This window comes from Ovis aries, chromosome 1 (genome assembly GCF_016772045.2).
Source record: "Ovis aries strain OAR_USU_Benz2616 breed Rambouillet chromosome 1, ARS-UI_Ramb_v3.0, whole genome shotgun sequence".
NCBI classification, from domain to species: domain Eukaryota; kingdom Metazoa; phylum Chordata; class Mammalia; order Artiodactyla; family Bovidae; genus Ovis; species Ovis aries.
In genome coordinates, this window is record NC_056054.1 from 66,219,827 (window position 1) to 66,243,775 (window position 23,949).

General features: G+C 40.6%; 1 protein-coding gene and 1 long non-coding RNA gene across 4 annotated transcripts in view; one reads left to right on the top strand and one right to left on the bottom strand.

The window, feature by feature from the left end:
- On the top strand, window positions 1–23,771 carry LOC121817854 (uncharacterized). The gene is made up of 2 exons (XR_006057924.2): window positions 1–138; window positions 22,685–23,771. It is a non-coding gene; the product is annotated as an uncharacterized LOC121817854 (long non-coding RNA).
- The window catches only part of LOC101119517 (guanylate-binding protein 1-like), a 14,511-nt gene continuing 8,656 nt past the window's right edge, over window positions 18,095–23,949 (bottom strand). For all 3 annotated transcript variants that reach the window (XM_027971775.2, XM_060411528.1, XM_060411523.1), the window contains 6 exons: window positions 23,435–23,677; window positions 22,304–22,584; window positions 21,444–21,656; window positions 20,783–20,885; window positions 20,351–20,544; window positions 18,095–19,260 (listed from right to left, as the gene is read on the bottom strand). In XM_027971775.2, the coding sequence (XP_027827576.1) occupies window positions 19,144–19,260; window positions 20,351–20,544; window positions 20,783–20,885; window positions 21,444–21,656; window positions 22,304–22,584; window positions 23,435–23,677 (1,151 nt within the window). In that variant the 3' untranslated portion in view covers window positions 18,095–19,143. The remainder of the gene's footprint in view (window positions 19,261–20,350; window positions 20,545–20,782; window positions 20,886–21,443; window positions 21,657–22,303; window positions 22,585–23,434; window positions 23,678–23,949) is intronic.

A 23,949-nucleotide genomic window follows, 5' to 3' on the forward strand; every position in this document is an offset into this window, starting at 1 on the left:
AGAGGAGACTAAGCCGGCAAGATGGAGCTTCGCTGCGATGTGATCTGGATTGTCTGTGGGGCTTGGATTCGGACGCGATTTGCTATGCGGACAGCCAGGATTGGGGACGGGACCAGGCAGGTGGAGACGCGAAGCCAGGTCTGAGCTGCTGAATAGAGGCGGATCTGGTTAAGGGGTGGGATGGGGCGGGGTGTTGTCTAAGGCCAGGATTGGGTATGTAATTTAGGTCCACAGCTCTAATTGGATGTATGTGACCGATTGGTTTGGGGCGGATTCTAGGGAAGGGTTGATTTGGAAGAAAGGGCGAGAGGTGGGGCCACAGGACTTAGATGAGGGGAGGGCTCTAGTTAGAATGGTATTAGAAGGTGCCAGAGAAGGCAAGGCTAAAGAGAGTGTGCAAAAGGGTTTGTAGGTGTATTTATCACCTGTGGTGGTGGTGGTAGGGGTTGGAGTTTGATCAAAAAAGCACAAAGGAACTTTACCTTCCTGAACAGGAAAACGAGTTCTATTAGAGAATTGAAAATGTTATGTGATGTGAAACTGAGAAGGAAAATGACACTTTTAACGGTGAAGGAGAAAAATCCGCTAAGAGAAAAAGGAACAGCATGAATTACTCATCTATTGAGGTGGTGTTTAGTGAAAGGAGAGGTTCTGGTAAGAATTGAGTTTCATAACTAGATTTTTCTTCCTTTCCTAATTTAAGAAAACGAGTGGATAGAGGGAGTGGGAAGGGCTGCTGCTGCTTCTAAGTTGCTTCAGTCGTGTCCGACTCTGTGCGACCCCATAGACGGCAGCCCACCAGGCTCCCCCGTCCCAGGGATTCTCCAGGCAAGAACGCTTGAGTGGGTTGCCATTTCCTTCTCCAGTGTATGAAAGTGAAAAGTGAAAGTGAAGTCGCTCAGTCGTGTCCGACTCTTGGCGACCCCATGGACTGCAGCCTACCAGGCTCCTCCGTCCATGGGATTCTCCAGGCAAGAGTAATGGAGTTGCTTGCCATTGCCTTCTCCATTGGGAAGGGCAGTAGCTTGTTATTCAACTACAGAGGAGAGAACAAAGATAATCTTTGGTTGAGGGAATCTACTCTGTAACTAGGTACCGGGAGATTCTGAAGTTGATTAGGTGGGTGGAGAAATTACTGTGTACAGTAGGGAATCTACCCCAAACCGTGAGCTACTGTGAGGCACATTGGTTTGTCAGTACTCTCCACTAAGAGGCCACAAGGAACACACCTGTAGTTAAAAGGCTGGGTTTATTACTCCTTGCAAAGAGGGAGAGCTTACATCTTGGGGAACTGTGGGTTGTTTCAATAACAAAGTGGTAGATGAGACCTAGAGGATTTGGGCTTATATTGAGTGATTTGGGGGGAGGGTCCAAGGAGATAGAGATTTATGCTGTTTGGGGTGCTGTCAGGAAGTGGAGGCAATCATTAGATTGGGTATCATAATATACCTCCTGTAGAAGAAGGGAGGAAAATTGCAAAGCTAATTTTGTAATTGATAAAAAGCAGTGTTTTTGCTAGTCAGTTGTTTGCTGTTTTGGTAGTTGGCAGTGACCTTGTTTTATCTGAGTTTAGGTGCAGTTATTGCTTGAGCTTCTCTGTTGTGTCACTTTGTCATAATTGGAGAGTGACTGTCTGATGTTAGTATTCTGTCAAATTGCTATATTTTACCGGGAAACACCTGGGCTAGTTCCTAACAACACTGAAACCTTAAGGGTAAGTTTCAGTTCAGTCCCTCATACCAGATACTGGTTTTCTGTTTTTCTCAGATTTAACAAATACATGAATTGACAGCATAGATGCCAAGCCTTCTGGGGGTAATGGGGCACAGAAAGTGTCTCAGACCTTAAAGAGGAAGAAACAGACAATAATCAAATAAATACATACATTGACTTCAGATGGTGATAAGTGCTCTGAAAAAAACAATGAGGGTTGGAGACTGCAGATGGTTTAAATATGATAGTCAGGAAGTCGTCTTTTTTGGGAAGGTAACATTTGCACCAGACTGAATGATAAAGAGGCAGCCTTGCCAAAAGTAATTCTGAAAAGGAAAATAGCAGTTGAAAAGGCTCTGATATATAAGGAAACTTGGCAAGTGAGGAACAGGAGAGAGGCCAGTGTGTCTAAAACACAGTAATCCAGGGGAAAGTGATTCCAGATTAGGATGGAGAGGAAGACCACAGAAAGTTTTTACTTTATATTGACATAGCCATTGGAAAACCTTAAGCAGAGGGATAAAGTAATCTTAGTCACATTTAAAATAAACACTCCAGTTCCTTTGGAGAAGAGACTTGTCATTGGACCCAGAGCAGAAGCAGAAAGATCTGTGGAGGTTATTAGAGGGAGAGATGATATTTTCCGGGCTCAGGTGGTGGCAAAGGAGGGAGAAAGCGCTAAGGGTCACAATGTTTGTTCTGCTGACAGCAACTTACTCCTCTAATGTCAGCTCTACCCTCCACAGTCACCTATGGCCCTAACGGTCCAGGAGCGAGCGATGAGAATGAAGACAGAACACGAAATCTGGTACAATGGGTCAGGGGACATGCAGCCTCTATTGGACTGAGGTGCAGAGTCCACTCTGAGTCCAGCTTTTATTCCTAATTGCAGACTGCAAGACTTTTTTAAAAATCTTATCTTTCCCAAGACACTACACTGACATAGTCCAGATCTCTTTGTTTTTACCCCAGGCCGTTCCCTTTTGGGCTAGTCTCGGGAACGATCAGCAAGTGGGTAGGCAGCAGTCATGCCTGACGCTGACCCCGTGTTTCAAGGTCTATGCTTTCATGATCCCAGTCACACTCCCTTCTGGGTCTGGCCTTGGGGTTTGTAACAAGGAGATTATTCTTAAGAAAAACATGAAAGATAATCATTAACATAGTTTCTTAATATATGCTGTTTTTCCAGGTGCTATTTCAGTGGAATTTCCCAAGGCTGTGAAAGTACATTTAGGAATTCCCACTACAGTCACCTCTGCCTAGTTTCTCCTGACTTGGATCTTCTCTGTTTACACTCTTCAGAGGATAAACTGCCAATCTCTTGCTGAAGTGAAGGAGAATCAGTTATTGGGGGTGCATGAACTTGCTATGGGGATCTGGGGATCTAGTTCTTTGTTAGAAAGGACTTTAGATAACCCTCCTGTGTTTAGTCCTGAATCTTTGGAGAGTTCTGTGGGGGTAGGTGTAGTTGCTTTCTTGACTTTCTTTATGACTGCTTTGGGATTCAAGTTTTTTAATCTGCTCTAAATGTCTACCTGCCTATTTGCTGTCTACCATCTTTAGTTTTGCTGTCATGTCACTGTATTCCCCTTGTTTTGGCTCTTACAAGGTTATGGCTTAACAGAACTGCCTCATTGTTATTTCAGTGGGATTTAAGTAGAGAGATCTCTAGTCTTTCCCATTCTATTGTTTTCCTCTATTTCTTTGCATTGATCATTTAAGGAAGGCTTTCTTATCTCTCCTTGCTATTCTTTGGAACTCTGCATTGAGATAGATATAGCTTTCCTTTTCTCCTTTGCCTTTCACTTCTCGTCTTTTCTCAACTCTTTATAAGGCCTCCTCAGACAACCATTTTGACTTTTTGCATTTCTTCTTCTTGGGGATGGTTTTGATCACTGACTCCTGTACAATGTTATGAATCTCCGTCCATAGTTCTTCAGGCAGTCCATCAGATCTAATCTCTTGAAAATTTTGTCACTTCCACTGGATAGTCGTAAGGGATTTGATTTAGGTCATACCTGAATAGTCTAGTGGTTTTCCCTACTTTCTTCAGTTTAAGTCTGAATTTGGAAATAAGGAGTTCATGATCTGAGCCACAGTCAGCTCCCGGTCTTGTTTTTGATGAGTGTATAGAGCTTCTTCATCTTAGGCTGTGAAGAATATAATCAATCTGATTTCACTATTGACCATCTGGTGATGTCCATGTGTAGAATCGTCTCTTGTGTTGTTGGAAGAGAGTGTTTGCTATGACCAGTACATTCTCTTGGCAAAATTCTGTTTGTCTTTGCCCTGCTTCACTTTGTACTCCAAGGCCAAACTTGCCTGTTACTCCAGGTATCTCTGAACTTCCTACTTTTGCATCCCAGTCTTCTATGATGAAAAGGAGATCTTTTGTGTGTGTGTGTGTGTGTGTGTGTGTGTTAGTTCTAGAAGGTCTTATAGGTCTTCATAGAACCGTTCAACTTCAGCTTCTTCAGCATTACTGATCGGGGCACAGACTTGGATTACTGTGATGTTGAATGGTTTGCCTTAGACAGGAAAAGAGGTCATTCTATTGAGTTTGAGATTGCATCCAGATACTGCATTTTGGACTCTTTTGTTGACTATGAGGGCTACTCCATTTCTTCTAAGGGATTCTTGCCCACAGTAGTAGATATAATGGTCATCTGAGTTAAATTCACCCATTCCAGTCCATTTTAGTTCACTGATTCCTGAAATGTCTGTGTTCAATCTGGTCCCATCACTTCATGGGAAATAGATGGGAAAACAGTAGAAACAGTATCAGACTTTATTTTGGGGGGCTCCACAATCACTGCAGATGGTGACTGCAGCCATTAAATTAAAAGATGCTTACTCCTTGGAAGAAAAGTGATAACCAACCTAGATAGTATATTCAAAAGCAGAGACATTACTTTGCCAACTAAGGTCCGTCTAGTCAAGGCTATGGTTTTTCCTGTGGTCATGTATGGATGTGAGAGTTGGGCTGTGAAGAAGGCTGAGCACCGAAGAATTGATGCTTTTGAACTGTGGTGTTGGAGAAGACTCTTGTGAGCCCCTTGGACTGCAAGGAGATCCAACCAGTCCATTCTGAAGGAGATCAGCCCTGGGATTTCTTTGGAAGGAATGATGCTAAAGCTGAAGCTCCAGTACTTTTAGCCACCTCATGTGAAGAGTTGACTCACTGGAAAAGACTCTGATGCTGGGAGGGATTGGGGGCAGGAGGAGAAGGGGACGACCGAGGATGAGATGGCTGGATGGCATCATGGACTCAATGGACATGAGTCTGAGTGAACTCCCGGAGATGGTGATGGACAGGGTGGCCTGGGTGCTGCAATTCATGGGGTCGCAAATAGTCGGACACGACTGAGTGACTGAACTGAACTGAACTGAACTCTTGCCATCTTCTACTTGATCACTTCCAATTTACCTTGATTCATGGACCTAACATTCTAGGTTCCTATGCAATATTGTTCTTTATAGCATAGGACTTTACTGCCATCACCAGTCACATCCACAACTGGGTGTTGTTTTTGCTTTGACTCAGGCCCTTCATTCTTTCTGGGGCTATTTCTTCATTCTTCTCCAGTAGCATATTGGGCTATAAGGAGTTCATCTTTCAGTGTCTTATCTTTTGCCTTTTCATACTGTTCATAAGATTATCAAGGCAAGAGGGCTGAAGTGGTTTGCCATTCCCTTTTCCAGTGAACCATATTTTGTCAGAACTCTCCACCATGACCTGTCCATTTTGGATGGTTTTACATGGCATGGCTCATAGTTTCATTGAGTTAGACAAGGCTGTGATCCAAGTGATCAGTTTGGTTTGTTTTCTGTAATTTAGTTTCCATTCTTTCTGCCCTCTGATGGATATGAGGCTTGTGGAAAGATGCAAAGATAGGTATGATAAAGAACAGAAATGTTATGGCCCTAACAGATATTAAGATGTTATCTTAATGTATATCTGTTATATATAATAGATATCTTAATATCTGTCTTAAGATATTAAGATAGAAGATATTAAGAAGAGATAGCAAAAATACACAGAAGAACTATGCAAAAAAGATCTTCATGACCAGATAACCATGATGGTGTGATCACTCACCTGGAGCCAAATATTCTGGAATGTGAAGTCAAGTGGGCCTTAGGAAGCAACACTATGAACAAAGCTAGTGGAGGTGATGGAATTCCAGTTGAGCAATTTCAAATCCTAAAAGATGATGCTGTGAAAGTGTTGCAATCAATATGCCAGCAAATTTGGAAAACTCAGCAGTGGCCACGGTGAAAGATTGTTGTTGAATTACGATGCCGGGATTCTTGGCCCCCGGAGGAGAAGAATTCAATCCGGGGCCAGAGATGAGGCTTGATTACTCAGAGCTTTTGTGTAACAACGTTTTATTAACGTATAAAGGAGATAGAGAAAGCTTCTGACATAGGCATCAGAAGGGGGCAGAAAGAGTACCCCCCTGCTAGTCTTTAGCTGGATGTTACATAGTCATCAGCAGTCTCAATGCAAGAAAGGAATGTCTCAAAACTTAGAACGGCACCTCACCCATAAGATGTATTTTGGGATAATCTTGGCTCCAAATGGTTCATCTTGGGCCATAAAAGGATTAACTTGAATCTTGAAGAAGGGCAGAGCACCATACAAACAGTGTTATTTACGTATATTAGAGGAACAATATCGGAGTATAACATACTGGTTTATCAAGTAGGTTCTGAGCCAAAAGGAGGAATGGAAGACAGAGTTTGGGGGTAAATGCATAGTACCTTAGCATAGTTTAAGATAAACATTTCCATAAGGAAAGGGCATTGGTTAACTTCAGGTGAAACCAGGTGTCATGGCAACACAGAATTTTAAGAGAAACCTCCTTTTAAATTTGTATAGAGAAGGAAAAAAAATATCGCTAGTTTGTTTCTTCCTGCCGCTTAAGGGAGATAAAAATGTCTCACACTTGCAGGCTATTTCCTCCATTTGGAGACCCCTGCCCTTCCTGCCTGTTACCCTCTCAACGGGCCTGGAAAAGGTCAGTTTTCATTCCAAGGCCAAAGAATGTTCAAACTACCATACAATTGCACTCATCTCACACACTAGTAAAGTAATGCTCAAATTTCTCCAAGCCAGGCTTTAACAGTATGTAAACCATGAACTTCCAGATGTTGTCTGGCTTTAGAAAGGCAGAGGGACCAGAGATCAAATTGCCAACATCCGTTGGATCATAGAAAAAACAAGCGAACTCCAGAAAAACATCTACTTCTGCTTCATTGATTATGGCAAAGCCTTTGACTGTGTGGATCACAACAACCTGGAAAATTCTTAAAGAGATGGGAATCCCGGACATCCTGACCTGCCTCCTGAGAAATCTGTATGCAGGTCTAGAAGCAACAGTTAGAACTGGACACAGAGCAAGGGACAGGTTCCAAGTTGGGAAAGGAGTATGTCAAGGTTGTATGTTATCACCTTGCTTATTTAACTTATATGCAGAGTACATCATGTGAAATGCTGGGCTGGATGAAGCACAAACTGGAATGAAAACTGCTAGGAGAAATATCAATAACCTTGGATATGCAGATGACACCACCCTTATGGCAGAGAGTGAAGAGAAACTAAAGAGCCTCTTGATGAAAGTGAAAGAGGAGAGTGAAAAACTGGTTTAGAATTCAGCTTTCAAAAAACTAAGACCATGGGATCCAATCCCATCACTTCATGAAAAATAGATGGGGAAACAATGGAAACAGTGAGAGACTTTATTTTTCTTGGTCGCTAAAATCACTGCAGATGGTGACTGTAACTATACAATTAAAAGACTCTTGCTCCTTAAAGGAAAATCTATGACAAACCTAGACAGCATATTAAAGAGCAGAGACATTACTTTACAGACAAAGTTCTGTCTAGTCAAAGCTATAGTTTTTCTGGTAGTCATGTATGGATATGAGAGTTGGACCATAAAGAAGGCTGAGCACCAAAGAATTGATGCTTTTGAACTGTGGTGTTGGAGAAGACTCTTGAGAGTCCCTTGGACTGCAAGGAGATCCAACCAGTCCATCCTAAAGGAAATCAGTCCTGAATATTCATTGGTAGGACTGATCCTGAAGCTTAACTCCAATACTTTGGCCACCTGATGTGAAGAACTGACTCATTTGAAAAGACCTTGACGCTGGGAAAGATTGAAGGCAGGAAGAGAAGGGGACGACATTGGATGATATGGTTGGATGGCATCACCAATTTGATGGACATGAGTTTGAGTATGTTCCAGGAGATGGTGAAGGATAGGGAAGCCTGGCATGCTTGGCATGCTGCAGTCCATAGGGTCACAAAGAGTCAGACAGGACTGAGTGACTGAAGTGACTAAGTAGAGAGAGGGAACATAAGTATGTTTGATTTGTTGTTGCTGGTTTTTATGTAGGTTCATTAAGTGATTGAAAGACCAAATGCTGGGCATTCAAATATTTGTGATATGTTAAGCCGTGTATTAGTCTTTATAGTCATGTTGGCTTTTGAAAGAGCAATGTAAGTGACTCCTTTGAACTAATAGCTAATGAGTATACTTATATCTTATGCTCATTTGTTTTCTGAATAAAAAGGCAGTATCTCCCAAGGGCTTCCCTTGTGGCTCAGCTGGTAAAGAATCCACCTACAATGCAGGAGACCTGGGTTCTATCCCTATTTTGGGAAGATTCTCTGGAGAAGGGAAAGGCTACCCGTTCCAGTATTCTTGTCTGGAGAATTCCATGAACTGTATAATCCATGGGGTCGCAAAGAGTTAGATACGACTGAGCAACATTCACTTCATGTCATTTCATCTCTTTTATGGAGATAAAGCCTTTTCCATTGCCTCATAGAGAAGACTACAAATATAGCCTACTTGGCAAGCCAAACTGTGTGGATCAGATCTCAACTGTGCAGTTTTCTAGCTGTGTAACCTTGGGCGAGTTACTTCATATCTCTGTGCTTCAGTTTCCTTATATGTAGGATGTAGATTATAGAACCTTTACTTATAGTGCTATTTTGAGGATTGAATGACTCCATAGACCTAAAAAAAAAAAATGCTTAGAAATGTCACTTCTTCCTAGGTTCTGTACAATTGTTCCTTAAGATAAAGGGAAAGAGAGTCTTTAGGATGGGGCTGCTAGTTATGCCCAAATATTTAGTGTTCTTTTCTTCTATAGCAGCACAACTCCCAAATTTCAGCAGAGTATTTGGATGCTTGGTTAAAGACTGCATTCCCAGTCTCTTTTGTAGCTGATGGGCCATAGGATATAAGTGGAAACGATCTGTGCTGTTTCTAGGAACTGTCTTGAGGAATTCTACATCCCTATTGATTCCTAGGTTAGTGGTTTCTCTGACAGTTTGAGTGCAGACATGTTGGCTATTTGAACCCCCAGGTGGAATCTTCAAGGTGAAGATGGTAGAACAATGGGTGGGAGAGAAGGAGCCTGAGCCTTAATATCATGAAGCCACCATTCTAGCTCTGGGCCTCCTATATTGATGTAAGAGAGAAATCAACCTCAATTTTGTTGAACTCTTTCATATAGGTTTCCTGATATGCAGCCATAGTACTGCTGTGATGGTTTATTGACCCCTCTTGTTTGCTGACCAAAGGCACTTCACTTTACATGGACCTTCCAGATGACCATAGAGTGGCAGAGGGGAGAACAAAGTGAAAGATATTAGCAATGCCTTATTATCTGGAAATGCTTCTCAAGTGGCATTTGTCCCTTGTAGGTACTAACAGTCAGGCAGGCAGAACCAACCTCTTCCTTTACTCATAATCCTAGAGCACTGCTAAGAAGGACCTGATCCAGGAGAAAATGACAACTGAGTCTAAGTTTGCAAGTGTCTAGAACCTTTTCCATCTTACATTCCTGCTCTAAAGAGTTATGTTCTTAAAAGTTGCTGAGAGTAAATCTTAAGCATTTTCAACACACACACACACACACACACACACACACAGATAAGAATTAACTATGTTAACTATGTGAGAGAGATGTATGTGTTAATTACCTTGGTCTCCTTAATCATTCTACAGTGTATATGTATATGGAATCACCATGTTGTCTGCTTTAAATGTATACAACTATGCCAAAAAAGTTACGTTTAGTTTTCAGTCTCATGCAGCTATTTTAAATGGATTACTTTGTGTGTACATATATATTATTACAGTAAATTAGTGTGTTTTTTTGCCAGATTATGATAGCTGTACAAACATTAGCTTAAACATTTCAAAAATTATAGTAGAAAGATTGGCCAGCATAACTATGTATCTATTTTTTCTATTTGTTTGTCCACCTGTGTACCTTCTCAAATACACATTTGGCAGGATTTATAGCAATTTGGACTGATGCTGAAGCTGAAACTCCAATACTTTGCCCACCTCATGGGAAGAGTTGACTCATTGGAAAAGACCCTGATGCTGGGAGGGATTGGGGGCAGGAGGAGAAGGGGACAACAGAGGATGAGATGGCTGGATGGCATCACCAACTCAATGGACATGAGTTTGAGTAAACTCCGGGAGTTGGTGATGGACAGGGAGGCCTGGCGTGCTGTGATTCTTGGGGTCACAAATAGTCGGACACGACTGAGTGACTGAACTGAACTGAACTGAATGGCAATTCAACTATTAATGTTGGTTACTGAGGATGAGAACGTCTTCACAGTTGTGGACAATTTTTATAAAACAAAAATGAATTGTGACTTTACAAATCAGTTGGGTAATAAAAATTCATTCAGGATTTCCGTGGTGGTCCAGTGGTAAAGAATCCGCCTGCCAATGCAGAGGACACAGGTTTGATCCCTAGGTGGGGAAGATTACACGTGCCACAGGGCATCTAAGCCTGTGTGACACAGCTGCTGAGCCTAAATGTGAAACTACTGAAGCCTGTGCACCTGGAGCCTGTGCTCTGCAACAACGGAAGCCACTGCAAGGAGAAGACTGCACACCACAGCTAGAGAAAGCCTGTGCACAGCAATGAAGGCCCAGCACAGGCAGAAATAAATATTTTTTAAAAAATTCATTCAGAACATGGGGACCATGTGTAAGGTGTAACAATAAAAATTGTGCTGGTAGAGACATTGTGCCCTTCAAGACATGGGTTAGGTGTGTGGCTTCCGGCTAATGGTATTAGAAAATGCTGCTACCAAGTATCACTGTGTTAGACCCTGGTAGAAATTGCTCTTCTCAGTATGGTGTTTTTCTTCCTTTCTCAATCTGACTTTGCCTCTGGAATTCCTGGATCACATTGGAGCTTTTCAGCCTTCGGAGGCCCCCCTCTTAAGGGCTCTAAGCAGGTTCTCAGCTCCTGGAGCGTTTCTCTGGCTACTGCCCTTTCTCCTCAATTTGTCCTGGTGTGCACTGTCCTTTCGGCAATGCTGCTGGTCCAGAGTCAGTACTTCATGCTTTATGCCAGTTAGTTCCCCAGAGCAATGCCAGGACATAAACTGACACCTAGTTCTCTAGGTCTCCAAAGAAGGGATAAGAAGAAATCTTTTGTGGAGAGAAAGAAGATTCACTCCTAAATGGCACAAGGATACAAATGGCTATCAAAGTCTGGAAACATTCAATATGATGCTAAATAATCAACTGGTAAACTTTCAGGGAAAAACATCAGGAATGCAGTTGGGATGATAAATGCTGTGTATAAAATATTCGTTCATGTGTTTAAAAATTCTTACTGTATGGGAGGGTTTACTATGTATTTGACAGCCTTCTAGATCCTGCTGATTCCATAATAAACAAATAAGAGAAAGTTTCTGCCCACCTGGAGCTTATATTTTACTGAGGAAGTTAGGCAATAAATATGTACAAACAAAGTTAAGAGGTTTCAGGAGTGATAAAATATGATGAAGAAAATTTAAAATACTGGCCACTAGATGGGGTTCATTGCTGTTTTCATTTCTTTCACCAATTGGCTCAAAAAAAATAAGAGAAGCTGAGTACATGACACACTGTGTTATGTTTTGGGGCCCTGTGATAGACCCTTTGTTTCCTAAGTTGGTTTCTCTTGCTGTTTCTCCCTCCCAATTTTGATTTTTTCCTATTAGCTGGTTGATATTATGGCATCATCTGAGATATCTTGGTGTAGGTGATTAGATCAACTCCTTCCAAATTATAGAAATACCCTCCCTTCAATTTCCTGGGTATTTAATTTCCTGTATTTATTTATTTATTTAATACCTGTATTCACCATTAGACTGTTAGCTCCTAAAGAGAGAAACTTCAGCTGTGTTTTGCCGTCCTTGGCAGTGTACCTGGTAGGTCCTCAACAGATATTTTGAATGGATGAATCCGTTTAGTCTGAGCAATTCCTGTTTTCCACATAGTCTCATCTAACTTTTCTTGTTGTCGTTCAGTCACTCAGTTGTTTCGGACTCTTTGTGACCATATGGACTGCAGCATGCTAGGCTTCCCTGTCCTTCACCATCTCCTGGAACTTGCTCAAACTCATGTCCATTGAGTAGGTGATGCCATTGAACCATCTTGTACTCTGTAATCCCCTTCTCCTCCTGCCTTCAATCTTTCCCAGTATCAGAGTCTTTTCTAGTGAGTCAGTTCTTCACATCAGGTGGACAAAGTATTGGAGTTTCAGCTTCAGCATCAGTTCTTCTAATGAATAGTCGAGATTGATTTCCTTTAGGGTTGACTGGTTTGACGTCCTTGAAGTCCAAGGGACTCTCAAGAGTCTTCTCCAACACCACAGTTCAAAAGCATTGATTCTTCGTTGCTCAGCCTTTAGAGTTCACCTCTCACATCCATACATGACTACTGGAAAAACCATAGCTTTGACTATACGGACCTTTCTCAGCAAAGTGATGTCTCTGCTTTTTAATATGTTGTCTAGGTTTATCATAGCTTTTCTTCCAAGGAGTAAGCATCTTTTAATTTCATAGCTGCAGTCACCAGGTTCAGTGATTTTGGAGCCCAAGAAAACAAAGTTAGGCCATAAATCTAACTTTCTAGAGGGATTGTTTTAGAGTTAGGTTGGAAAAAATCTCCATAATAAAAATTGGGTGAGTTTGCCTATCTTTGTGTTCTGTGACTGGCTCTCTGTCAAGGATCTCCCAGTGGGATGGGAAGAGTGAGATATGTGTGTTTGTATATGGCAGGCAAATGATTTGGCATTTTGAGTTCTAACCCAAATTTTTTCCTCTTTTAATTTGGATAAAATCCCAACACAACAATGGACATATTTTTAGTTCTCCTTGGAATTTAGCCCATGTTAGGCACATGCTTTTGTCAGGGCTGACTCTAGAAAAGGGTCTTAAACCTTCTACTGTGCAGTGAGTGGAAGGGTCATTGTACTGTAAAAACTCCTAGGGAGATGGACTCTATCCTGTAATCTCTTGGTATTAAATTGGTTTTCAGTTTAGAGAACATGTACAGGTTTTGTTAGATTCATACCTTAAGTATTTCATTTTTTGGTAACTATTATAAATGGCATTAATTTTTCAGTTTTGGTCTCCTGTGTTCATAGCTTGTATATAGAAATACAGTTGAAGACAGACTTTTTTTTTTTTTGAAGATAGATTTTTGTGTGTTGATCTTGTATGTTACAACCTTGTTAAACTCACTTGTTAGTTCTAAGAGGTCAATTTCCTGAGACTCTCTATATGGATGATCTTGGGTAAGAATAAGGACATTTTATTTTATTCTTTCTGATCTAAATGCCTTTTCTTGCCATATTATGCTAAGAATTTCAGGGTAACATTGATCCAGAGTAGTGAGAGCAGACACTGACACCCTTGCTTTATCCTTTAGTAGGGGCCAAGCACTCAGTTTTTTCATCATTAAACTGATGTTAGCAATAAGTTTTTTGTAGATGTCGTCGATCAGCTTGAAGAAGTTGATTTTTACTCCTAGGTTGCTGGGAGTTGTGTCATGATAGGTGTTTTTTCAAGGTTTTTCTGCATCAATTTATATAATTAAGTGGTTTTCTTTTTTCGTACTGTTATATGGTGAGTTACGTTAATTTATTTTTGAACCACTCTTGCATTCACATTATAAACCCCACTTGATTGAGTTTCCTTATGTTTATATATTGCTGGATTTGACTTGCTAATATTTTGTTGAGGATTTTTGCATATATTTTAATGAGGTTAATGGTCAGTAGTTGTTTTTTGTTTTTTTTTGTGTGTGTGTTTTTTTTGAGCTGTTTTGGTCTGATCATGGTACCAGAATAATGCTGCTTTGTAAAACGAATTCGGAAATCTTTCCTCTTCCATTTTAAATTGGTGTTATTTTTTTCTTTAAATTCTTGATAAAACTCACTATTCTTAAGGGACCATCTGGACCTATAGAATTGTTTCCCAGAAGTTTTTAAATGGTTTTATTGAGGTATAATGGACCTACAGAGAGCTGCATACGTTTAATGTGTAAATCTTGATGAGTTTGTGCATATACAAATACTGATGATACCATCACTACAATCAAGACAGTTGATATTTCCAACACCTCTCATAAACTCCTCCACATCTCTTCTTCCGAGATCACAAATCCGACACCACTCACCGTCAGCTTGAGACACCATAAGACTCTTAAGAGTCCCTTGGACAGCAAGGAGATCCAACCAGTCCATCCTAAAGGAAATCAGTTGAATATTCCTTGGAAGGACTGATGTTGAAGCTGAAACTCCAATACTTTGGCCACCTGATGTGAAGAGCTGACTCATTGGAAAAGACCCTGATGCTGGGAAAGATTGAAGGCAGGAGGAGAAGGGGATGAGAGAGGATGAGATTATTGGATGGCATCACCTACTCAGTGGACATGAGTTTGAGCAAGCCTCGGGAGTTGGTGATGGACAGGGAAGCCTGGCGTGCTGCAGTCCATGGGGTTGCAGAGTTGGACTCGACTGAGTGATTGATCTGAACTGAACTGAACCGAACCTCTTCTTCAGAGATCATGAATCCAACACTGTTCACTGAAAGCTATCGGTTTCAACTTTATATACACTCCTATTTCATAGATCCTTGTTTTCCAGCCAACGCCTGTAAGCTGACTTCCCTTTCCCCTGGAGCAGAGCTCTGATGGACTGTTGTGTTAGACACCACCCACTTCTGTCCTCTCCCTCTTTCCTGGGGGAGAAACTGCAGGGTTGTACACCTTCTCCCAATTCCACAGAGCTGTGCAGCCCACCATAATCTCCTGCTTCTTTTCCCCAGGGTATTGTAATAAAATGCTGAATCTTTGGGTGCAAATTTTACTTCTTTCCCTCCTACCTGATGGAGAAGATTCTGGATTATGTGTCTTTTCCTTATCTACAGAGCCATTGCAGCTGTTGAGAGCCACTGATTTCTTTTTTTCTATGACAGCATTTATGGAAATGGCAGGAGGTTGGGTCAAGCTCTACTTCTTTTCCTCTGTCTTGAAAGACAAGTCTCAGAATTGTGTACCTTCTTCAGTCCTGCAGAGCCATGCAGGCTGCTGAGAGTTCCTGCCCCCCGTTTCTTTGTTCTTAGCTTCCCCCAGGAGTTGAAACCAACTTGGTTACTCCAGAATTCTGAGGGAGGTGAGACAAGAATAGGTTTCCTGAACAGCACTGGCAAAGTCTAGGAAAGTTGGCTGCATGCTTCACTTGTTCTTTACCCCCAAGGGGAAAATTGTGGGCTGAATGGATTTTTCTAGGTGCTGAGCCGTTCTGGCTTAGGGGAGAGGCTGATGTTATTGAAGAAAAACTGCTCCTCTTACCCATTTCAGAGAGATTTCTCAGTTGGTGCTCATCTGCGTGCTAAGTCACTTCAGTTGTGTCCAACTCTTTGCAACTCCATGGACTGTAGACTACCAGTTTCCTCTGTCGATGGGATTGCAAAAAGACACAATTGAACCGCCTTAGCATGCAGATGAACACAAACTGAGAAGTCTCTCCGAAATAGTTAACAGGAGCAGTTTTCCTTTAATAACATCAGCCTCCCCGCTAAGCCAGAATAGCTCCGCACCTAGAAAAATCCACTCAGCCAATCAACTGGAGTGGGTTGCCATGCCCTTCCCCAGGGGATCTTCCCAAACCAGGGATCAAACCCTTATCTCTTAGGACTCTTGCATTGGCAGGTGGATTCTTTACCATTAGCACAACCTGGGAATCTCCTGTGCTCATCTGAGCTGTTGCAAATTTTTAACTGGATTCTGGAGCATATTATTCTTGATTGGCGGTCTCAGAAAGGTATTTTGGCCCTAATAGCATTTTTTTAATGTTCCCAGCAAGGACTGGGATCTCCTATTTCACTATGTTACTGATATCACATCAGAATTTTAAAATTTTTACTATAAAAATAAACTTCTTTAGAAGCTATAGGATTATTCAGGTCAACTACTTTAACTTAGGTGGGTTTTGGTAGTTGGTGCTTTTTGAGAAATGAGTCTGTTTCACTAAGTCTTTCCTCCTTGGAAGAGAAGCTATGACCAATCTAGACAGCATATTAAAAAGCAGAGATATTACTTTACCAACAAAGGTCCATCTAGTCAAAGCTATGGTTTTTCTAGTAGTCATGTGTGGATGTGAGACTTGAACTCTAAAGAAAGCTGAGCACTGAAGAATTGATGCTTTTGAACTGTGGTGTTGGAGAAGACTCTTGAGAGTCCCTTGGACTGCAAGGAGATCCAACCTGTCAGTCCTAAAGAAATCAGTCCTGAATATTCATTGGAAGGACTGATGTTGAAGCTGAAACTCCAATACGTTGGCCACCTGATGCAAAGAACTGACTCATTGGAAAAGACCCTGATGCTTGGAAAGATTGAAGGCGGGAGGAGAAGGGGACAACAGAGGATGAGATGGTTGGATGGCATCACCAACACGATGGACATGAGTTTGAGTAGGCTCTGGGAGTTGGTGATGGACAGGGAAGCCAGGTGTGCTGCAGTCCATGGGGTTGCAGAGCCAGACATGACAGCGACCAAAATGAACTGAACTGGACTGAACTAAGTTGTTGAAATTATGCATTCATTGTGGTAATGTTTTTTAATTTATCTGTTTATGTATCAAATATTCAAAATATTTCTTAAATCTTTATATTTGTGTGTTTTAGTAAATACATTTTCATTGGCCTAATAGATTATTGACCCTGGACAAAGTAGGGCAGGGACTTCTGCTGTTAACACTTTGCCAGTATCACTTTATGGTGTGTTCCCTTCCTCTAGATCAGTGGAACTTATATTTCCTATATAAACTCATAGAAGGAAAACTAATCATGTGTCACTTAGAGAAAATATACTTCTCTAGGCTAAAAAGAATTTTGACACTGAAACCCCATAAGGATCAACAAATATGGGCTCTAACATATGGTATCTTTGGCAGATTGAAAGTGTATCACCTTGAATTGTGCTTTTGTCATTATACTTCTCAATGACCCATATCCGATCTACTATGTCACAAAGTCAGGGGAAGCGTAGGGGCCTGAGAATCCTTATATTTAATACATTTATTTTAATGTCTAGCTAGATTAAGGACCACTGGTGAAAGTAACATGCCTCCTTGGGAAGACAGCTGGATTTTGTTCCTGGAGATAATATAGAAAAAGTGTTAAACCAGAGGTTAGATGATTTGGAACCTGTTAAAGAAACTCTTGCTACCATTTTAGAGAAGAAGTTACCTAATTTAGTTTAGCTGTAAACTAAATTTCTGATTTTTTTTTCTGATTTTTAAATGATTAGTAAAGAAAGCACTATTTGATCTTGAAGGAACAGTTATTCTTTTCTATCATGAAGTCTCTTCAACTGATAAAAATGTATTTAACTTACTCCTTTGTTGCAGCACAGCTTGGAAAGTACAAAGAATTATCTACATAAATACTGCTTCTAGTATGCTTTGGGTCTCATATGGTTTCCTATAAACGTGCAATTTGAGTAAGGAAGTACTGCTTATCAGCACTAACCCAATTATGGAAGGAGGCATTCTTAATCCTGATGGGAGCGAAGGGGATTCAGTGAGTAAAAGTCCCAAAACAAGCAGGTTTATTCATGTAGATTCAGTGGCATTAGCTGCGTCCCTGCTTTTCTCTTATCATGTAATATTTTGAAGCACTGCATGATCTTTTCACAATGCTCACATCTACAATCTAATTCACATGTTCCTTACAAATGCAAGAAACATAAGGCAGGTACATAGAATTTTGACTAGTATTTCTATTACATAAAGCAAGGGTCTGCAAACTATGGCTCGTGGGTACCAGCTGTTTTTGAAAACAGTATTTTCTTGAAACATAGCCATGCCATCCATTTGTGTATCATCGGTGGCTGCTTTATGGCAGAGTTGAGCAGTTGAGTCAGAGACCATATGGCTCACAAAGTCATAAATAGTTACTATCGCATCTTGTACAATAAAGTTAGCCAATATATGGCTATATAAAGCAAAACATTATTTTCTTGGTGAAATAATTTTAAAAATCAGAAATGCAAAATTCAGTGAAGTATAATTTATTTCCAGTTTGAAAATAATTCTTCATCGCTTTAAGAAACTTCAACCACGTCCTTAGGAGTTTTGACAATTGTGATAAAGTCCTAAGTAATACCAAGAGTATTATTTTACTGGTCAAAAGACGTAAAAAACAACTCATATTCTCTTGGGGAAAAATAAGCAGGATTTCAAGTATGACTGTTAAGAATTGGGAAAAGATTGCCTAAGGTTTAAGGTTATAAACAATCTAATAATTAATTTAGCTCAGTTTTCTAACACATTGTCTGTCATCATTTTAAGTTCATCTTCGCAAGTTATAAATTGCTACAAATACACAATGTATAGTTGTCATCCTGTTACTTTGTTTAGCGTCACCTAAAGTTCTAAAGAGTCCCATTAAATTATAATCTGAGTGAACTGAGCAAGAAGGAAAAGTTTCCTTCTCTAGCCCATTTATTTCTGATTCAAGTTATAATCATACTAAAGGCTTCTTCCATCTTCCTGTGAAAACTCTGTAGAGATTCTAGATCACTGTGTAAGGTGATTTACTTTAGCTTGAAATTCACCACTAAGCATTGCCCACTCCCAGGCCCAGGAATCACATCACTGCTGACAGTCTGTGCAGTCTGGAAACAATGGGACACCATATACTATCTTCACTAAGACGCTGGAATGGTTGTCCCTGATATTGGAACCTCTTGTGTACTTGGTGAAAGTCATGACCAACTATGTCCCAAGACTTGGACCTAAGACTTTGCTCAGTATCCACTTGTCTAACTAGTGGTCATCTGGAAGAAGCAGCTCCTGATGGTATTAGTTTATGATGTCTCCTGTGCTGGCACAGAGGTGAAATGCATCTTGTTACACAGTTGACAATATTGTGAGGATGATACACGTGATTTCAATTATAGTGCTGCATGTCTTTGCACATTTTAGTGTAATAAAAATACAAAACCTAAATATTATCAAACATGGTGACACTTTTCTTAGTTTTAAACTTCTTGAGTGATGCCTTTGATAAGAGTTACCAGGAAAGCTCTATTCTTTAATTCTTTAGCTTAGGACACATGAGGGGCTTGGCTTATTCATAATCTTCTGGAGATTCTGTATTTCATTTTGAAGTCGTCTTTGCTCCTCTTGGAATCCTTCCTGTAGTAGTCGGGACTGTTCCTAAAAAAATACAAATGGGGACTGAATAACGTGTATCATTAAGAAAATCTCTAACTTCTGTCTAGTTTCCACATTTCATAGATTAAAAAAATATTTAATGTCTTCTTGAAATTTTCTCCATCATTAATTTTCATTATTATTGCTCTTGAGGCTTCTAGCTCTGTGATTACTTTTCCTGAGTCGTCTTGAATTAATAAATATTTTTGACTCTTATCTCCTGATATGGTGGTGAATCTCAATTATCCTTCAAATTTTTTCTCCCATTAATTGTATCAAGCTTTGCGGGCAATCTTAATGAAATGTTTCCCTATGCATTTTGATTTTTAAATACACACACATACACATATAATAGAGAAATTAAAAAATAATTTTCAAAATCTGATGCAGTCTGAATCTTAGATCAGGAAATTTGATCTAAGCTTCCACAACTTGGTGGCGGTGGGAGCAAAATATAGGTGAGGGAGTATCAGGGTACCAGACTTGACCATACTGAATTTCTCCACATAATATTCCCAACTTAACACACACTAGAAGCAGGGAACAGAAAAAAGTAGGAGTAACAGATGGATACAGTGGTGTAAGATTTAAGGAATCCTTCTACTTATGAAGGTTTCCTTAGAGCTAAAATTCATCCCAGGTGTGACAGGAAAAAAATCATACATTCCTCTAAGTAGCAAAGACAGTTCATGTATCTTTCCAAGCATCGTGACCTAATAAAACTATTTAGTCTTATCTGAACCTCTGTTTAATTTCCAAAGTAATAGGGACATAACAGTTCTTGCTTCGTATAGTACTAAGTAAGAGATACGGATAAGACCATTAAAAAAAATAATGCTTGGCAGATAATAGCTATTCCTGATTGACAGATACAGTGAAAAAGGACTGGGTATGACACAGCTGCAATAAAATCTTTTAACAACGAGATATTATAGGGGCCAGTTCAGGCAGGCAAAAAAGATTGAAAAGTACAAGTGAGCAAGCAAGGTCTTTCTTCTGGGCTTCATGTTCTCACTGCTGTGCCACGCATGTGAACAGGGAGTGTGGCAGGAAAACAGAATAATAGGAACCACACAGTGTTGCACTTAAATACCTGCAGTTTGAGAGCAAGAGTTCTCTCCTGCTCTTCCAGTAACTGGGCCCGCTCCCTCTCCATCTTCTCAGTCAGTTGTTTCACATGTTCCTGATAGCTCTTTTCTTTCTGCTCCATCATCTGCTGGTTCCTTATTTGCATTTCCTCCAGCATTTTTGCTGCAGCCTGTGCACATTCAGCTTTCATGCGTTCCACTGTCAGGAGGAAGAGGAAAAAGAAAAATGTATGTGGAGACCAAGTTGCTTCTTCCATCTAAAATTACCTATCACTGTTGCTACTGACTTCATATGCCCTACTCAGAAATGACTTTACCAAGTAAGAAACATCTTTTATCCTGTTGCTACAGTGTGAGGCTCCTAGGTTTACCCAGCAGAGTTAGTTAGAACTTTTAAGAGCTTTCAGGGCTGTCTAGTCTCTTGACTGGCTCCTCACCTTCAATCAACTTTTCCTTCTCTGAAAGTGTCTGGTCTGTTTGTAGAATTGCATCAGTCACAGACTCCTTGGACTTCAAGTATTCCTGAAGAATCTCGTCAGCCTGGGTCCCGGAAAAAATGGGGTTAGTAGTAGGAAATGGCTGTAAGCACTTATTCCTGTTTGCCCACCACTTTTCCCTCTAGGAACTGTTCCTCTTGGCCCTGGTGTGCCTGGTGGTCAGATTCCCTATCACTGGGCTGAGCACATGCTCCAGACTGGCCAAGCAAGGTGCCCTCCCAAGCAGAATCCTTTATAAGAGGTTGATATATATGTAAATAGTAATCCTCTGTTCTTTTGACTGAAAGCTCTGATTTTGGAGCTGTTGGTGCTATGGTCCCATATGGCGTGAGCTTGTTCGAGAATGAAGGCATCATGGAGAAAGGGGATCTGAATAAAGGGGGTAGAGGGAAAATGGGAGGGAGGAAAGTGTGGAGTTGAAGGGAGCCACAGTCAGAGTGATAAATGATGACATTATTTGAAATTTTGGATACATCTGGTAATCCAGTTTATAACTCAATTGTTAATTGAGTGCAGATTCTTGGATGAGCACATAGGTTATACCTGGTGTAATAGGCTCCTTGCGGTGTTTATTGAATGAGAGTGTATCAACCTTGCTTACCTGTGTGCCCTTCCTGGGCTCCTGAAGATACTTCTTCTTCAACTCTTGCATCTTCTCAATGAAGAGGCGATAGCCCCCTGATTTCGAATAAATCCCCTGTTTCACATCTTCTTCTAGAGGACTGAAAATATCCTTCAGTAAAGCAGAGCAACGATCTGATGATGCTTTACGATTCTGATTACAAAAGTCGTCTCGTTTTTTGTCTAGCTGGGCCTTTAATGCAAAACAATAGGAAATGTTAATAAACAGAGGAGTGAAAAGATGTTAGCTTGATGTTGAAATTTCTGGAAAAGCTTCTCAAAAAATAAAAGTTAAAAAGGTCTCTGACCCCTAGACAGACTTATAGACACTCAACAGGACCATATCCTTCCTCCAGATTCTGACTTTTACTAAAGCCCTTTCACCATGGGGTAACCTTCAGAGCAGTGATTACTAGCTATATGGTACACCTTTGGAGATAAACTCCGGCTTTTCACATTGGATCAGTGACTGCATATGAAATTAATGTGGCTCAATGTAAGTCTGCTTGTGATAACTAAAACTAACATTTTCTTTATTGCCAAAATATCCAGTGAGTCTGATGACAATGAGCATGTAATTTGATTAGAAGCTCTGCTACTTATATATGCATGTAATGAAACTATAGGGAAGAATATTTGTTTATTCATGAAAGAAAAATGTTTCAGTTCATAATAATATATATCATAAAAAAGTGGTTCTTCTTATGATAACACAGATTGGTTTTCACCACTTAAATATTTAGTGAGAATTACTTTTCTCAAAATAAGCACCCATCTCATTTTCTTCTATTATTTTACTTTCTAAGAACCTAAGCTATATAAACTTGAGAAAAAAATTACCGCTAATTCTTTTTGAAATAATTGGTCTGTATCTTTGAAGGAACTCCTCATGAAGACTTCAATGGTCTCTTTCTCAGTGGCCCTGTGCAGCTCCAGTAGCTCCTGGAGGGTTTCTGTGGGCAGCTGCAGCTTCTGGCCCATCTGCTGGTCATAGTGGGCAATGGCCTTTTGTACTGCGGCCGAGTTCTCAATCTCAGCCAAGGCCAGGACTGCATTCTCCATGCAGGGCAGATCCCCACTGTTGATGGCATTGACATAGGTCTGCACCAGGGTCCCTAGACCTACAATAGAGAACAAATGATGATGTTTATTTTATGTGGAGTGAGGAAACTTTCTCTTCTGTGTAATTCTAATGTCTATTACCAACCACTTGTCTTACAGCATCAATGCCTCAGCAGCATCTGAAAACCTGCTAAAAATGCAGACTCCCAGCCTCTGTCCCAGTTTGACTGACTTAGACCCTCCTCTTTGGCAAGATCCTCAAGTGGCATAAATATATCAAAGGTTGAGAACCTCTGTTCTAGATAGCAAAGTCCTGCATTCATTCAGTGCATTCACTTTAGCAGCAGGCATTGTTAGGCCAGAAACCATATTTCTCTCATTTATGTCTGCATCATCAGCCCTTGTAAGTCCATGGGAAACATTTGATTAAAATTTGTGGAGCAAATCAAAATGAGCCCTCCATTTTGCTTATTCTAGCAGAGCATTATAGGAGACCTCTCTGTGATGTTGGAAGTACTCTGTGTGTGCTCTCCAGGGTGGGAGCCACTAGCTTCAGGTAGTGTGAGCTCTTGAGACATAGCTATGTGATCAGCATGTTAAATTTCTATATTTTTTATTAGCTACATTTAAATTTAGATAGGCACACTTGTCTAGTGAAAACCATGTTGGACAGGGCAGGCCAGTTTACTAGGACAATTGTCCGCTCTCAGAGCTTTTATTCTTTGCCTTTTGTGTCTTTTCTCAACTATGAAGTCTGACTAATAAAACCCAACAGAAGTGTTGGTGCCACCTAGAATTTATCACGATAATAGCAGTAGATGTGCACTTTTCAAAGTTGAAGCTACATGGATGTTATCACACCATCCTCTAGTCTTAACAGTGAGAGTGAAGACTGGGAAGAGGACTCACGAGGGCCATCCACCTTGATGCCTCCTGAGAGAGTTTTAGTTTTGGAATTGCTAAAGATGTAAGAACAGAAGACTGCAGCTTGTTGCACAAATTCGGGATCCAGCTGATCGTCACACAGTTCCTCAAGCTGGCCCAATTTCTTCCTATCAGTGGGCCGATCAAAGATGAAGCATTTCTTCTTTGGGAAGAACTTTCGGATACAGAGTCGAGGCATATTAAAAGTTTTATCTTTTGGGCTGGTACCTGGAGGAAGAAAAAAGGAATTTGCCTAATGTAGGGTCTTGCAAACACTTCCTGTAAATGGTCAAACAATAAATATTTTAGACTTTGCAAGCCAGATGGTCTCTTTTCTGAGTACTTAAGTCTCCTATTGTAGCCTAAAAGCAGTCATAGAGAAACTATAAATGAATGGGTACAACATTATTCCAATAAAATCTTATTTATAATACCAACTGGCAGGCTAGATTGGACAATATTTGCCTGTGGCAATCCTTTGCCAGCCCTGAACTGTGGAT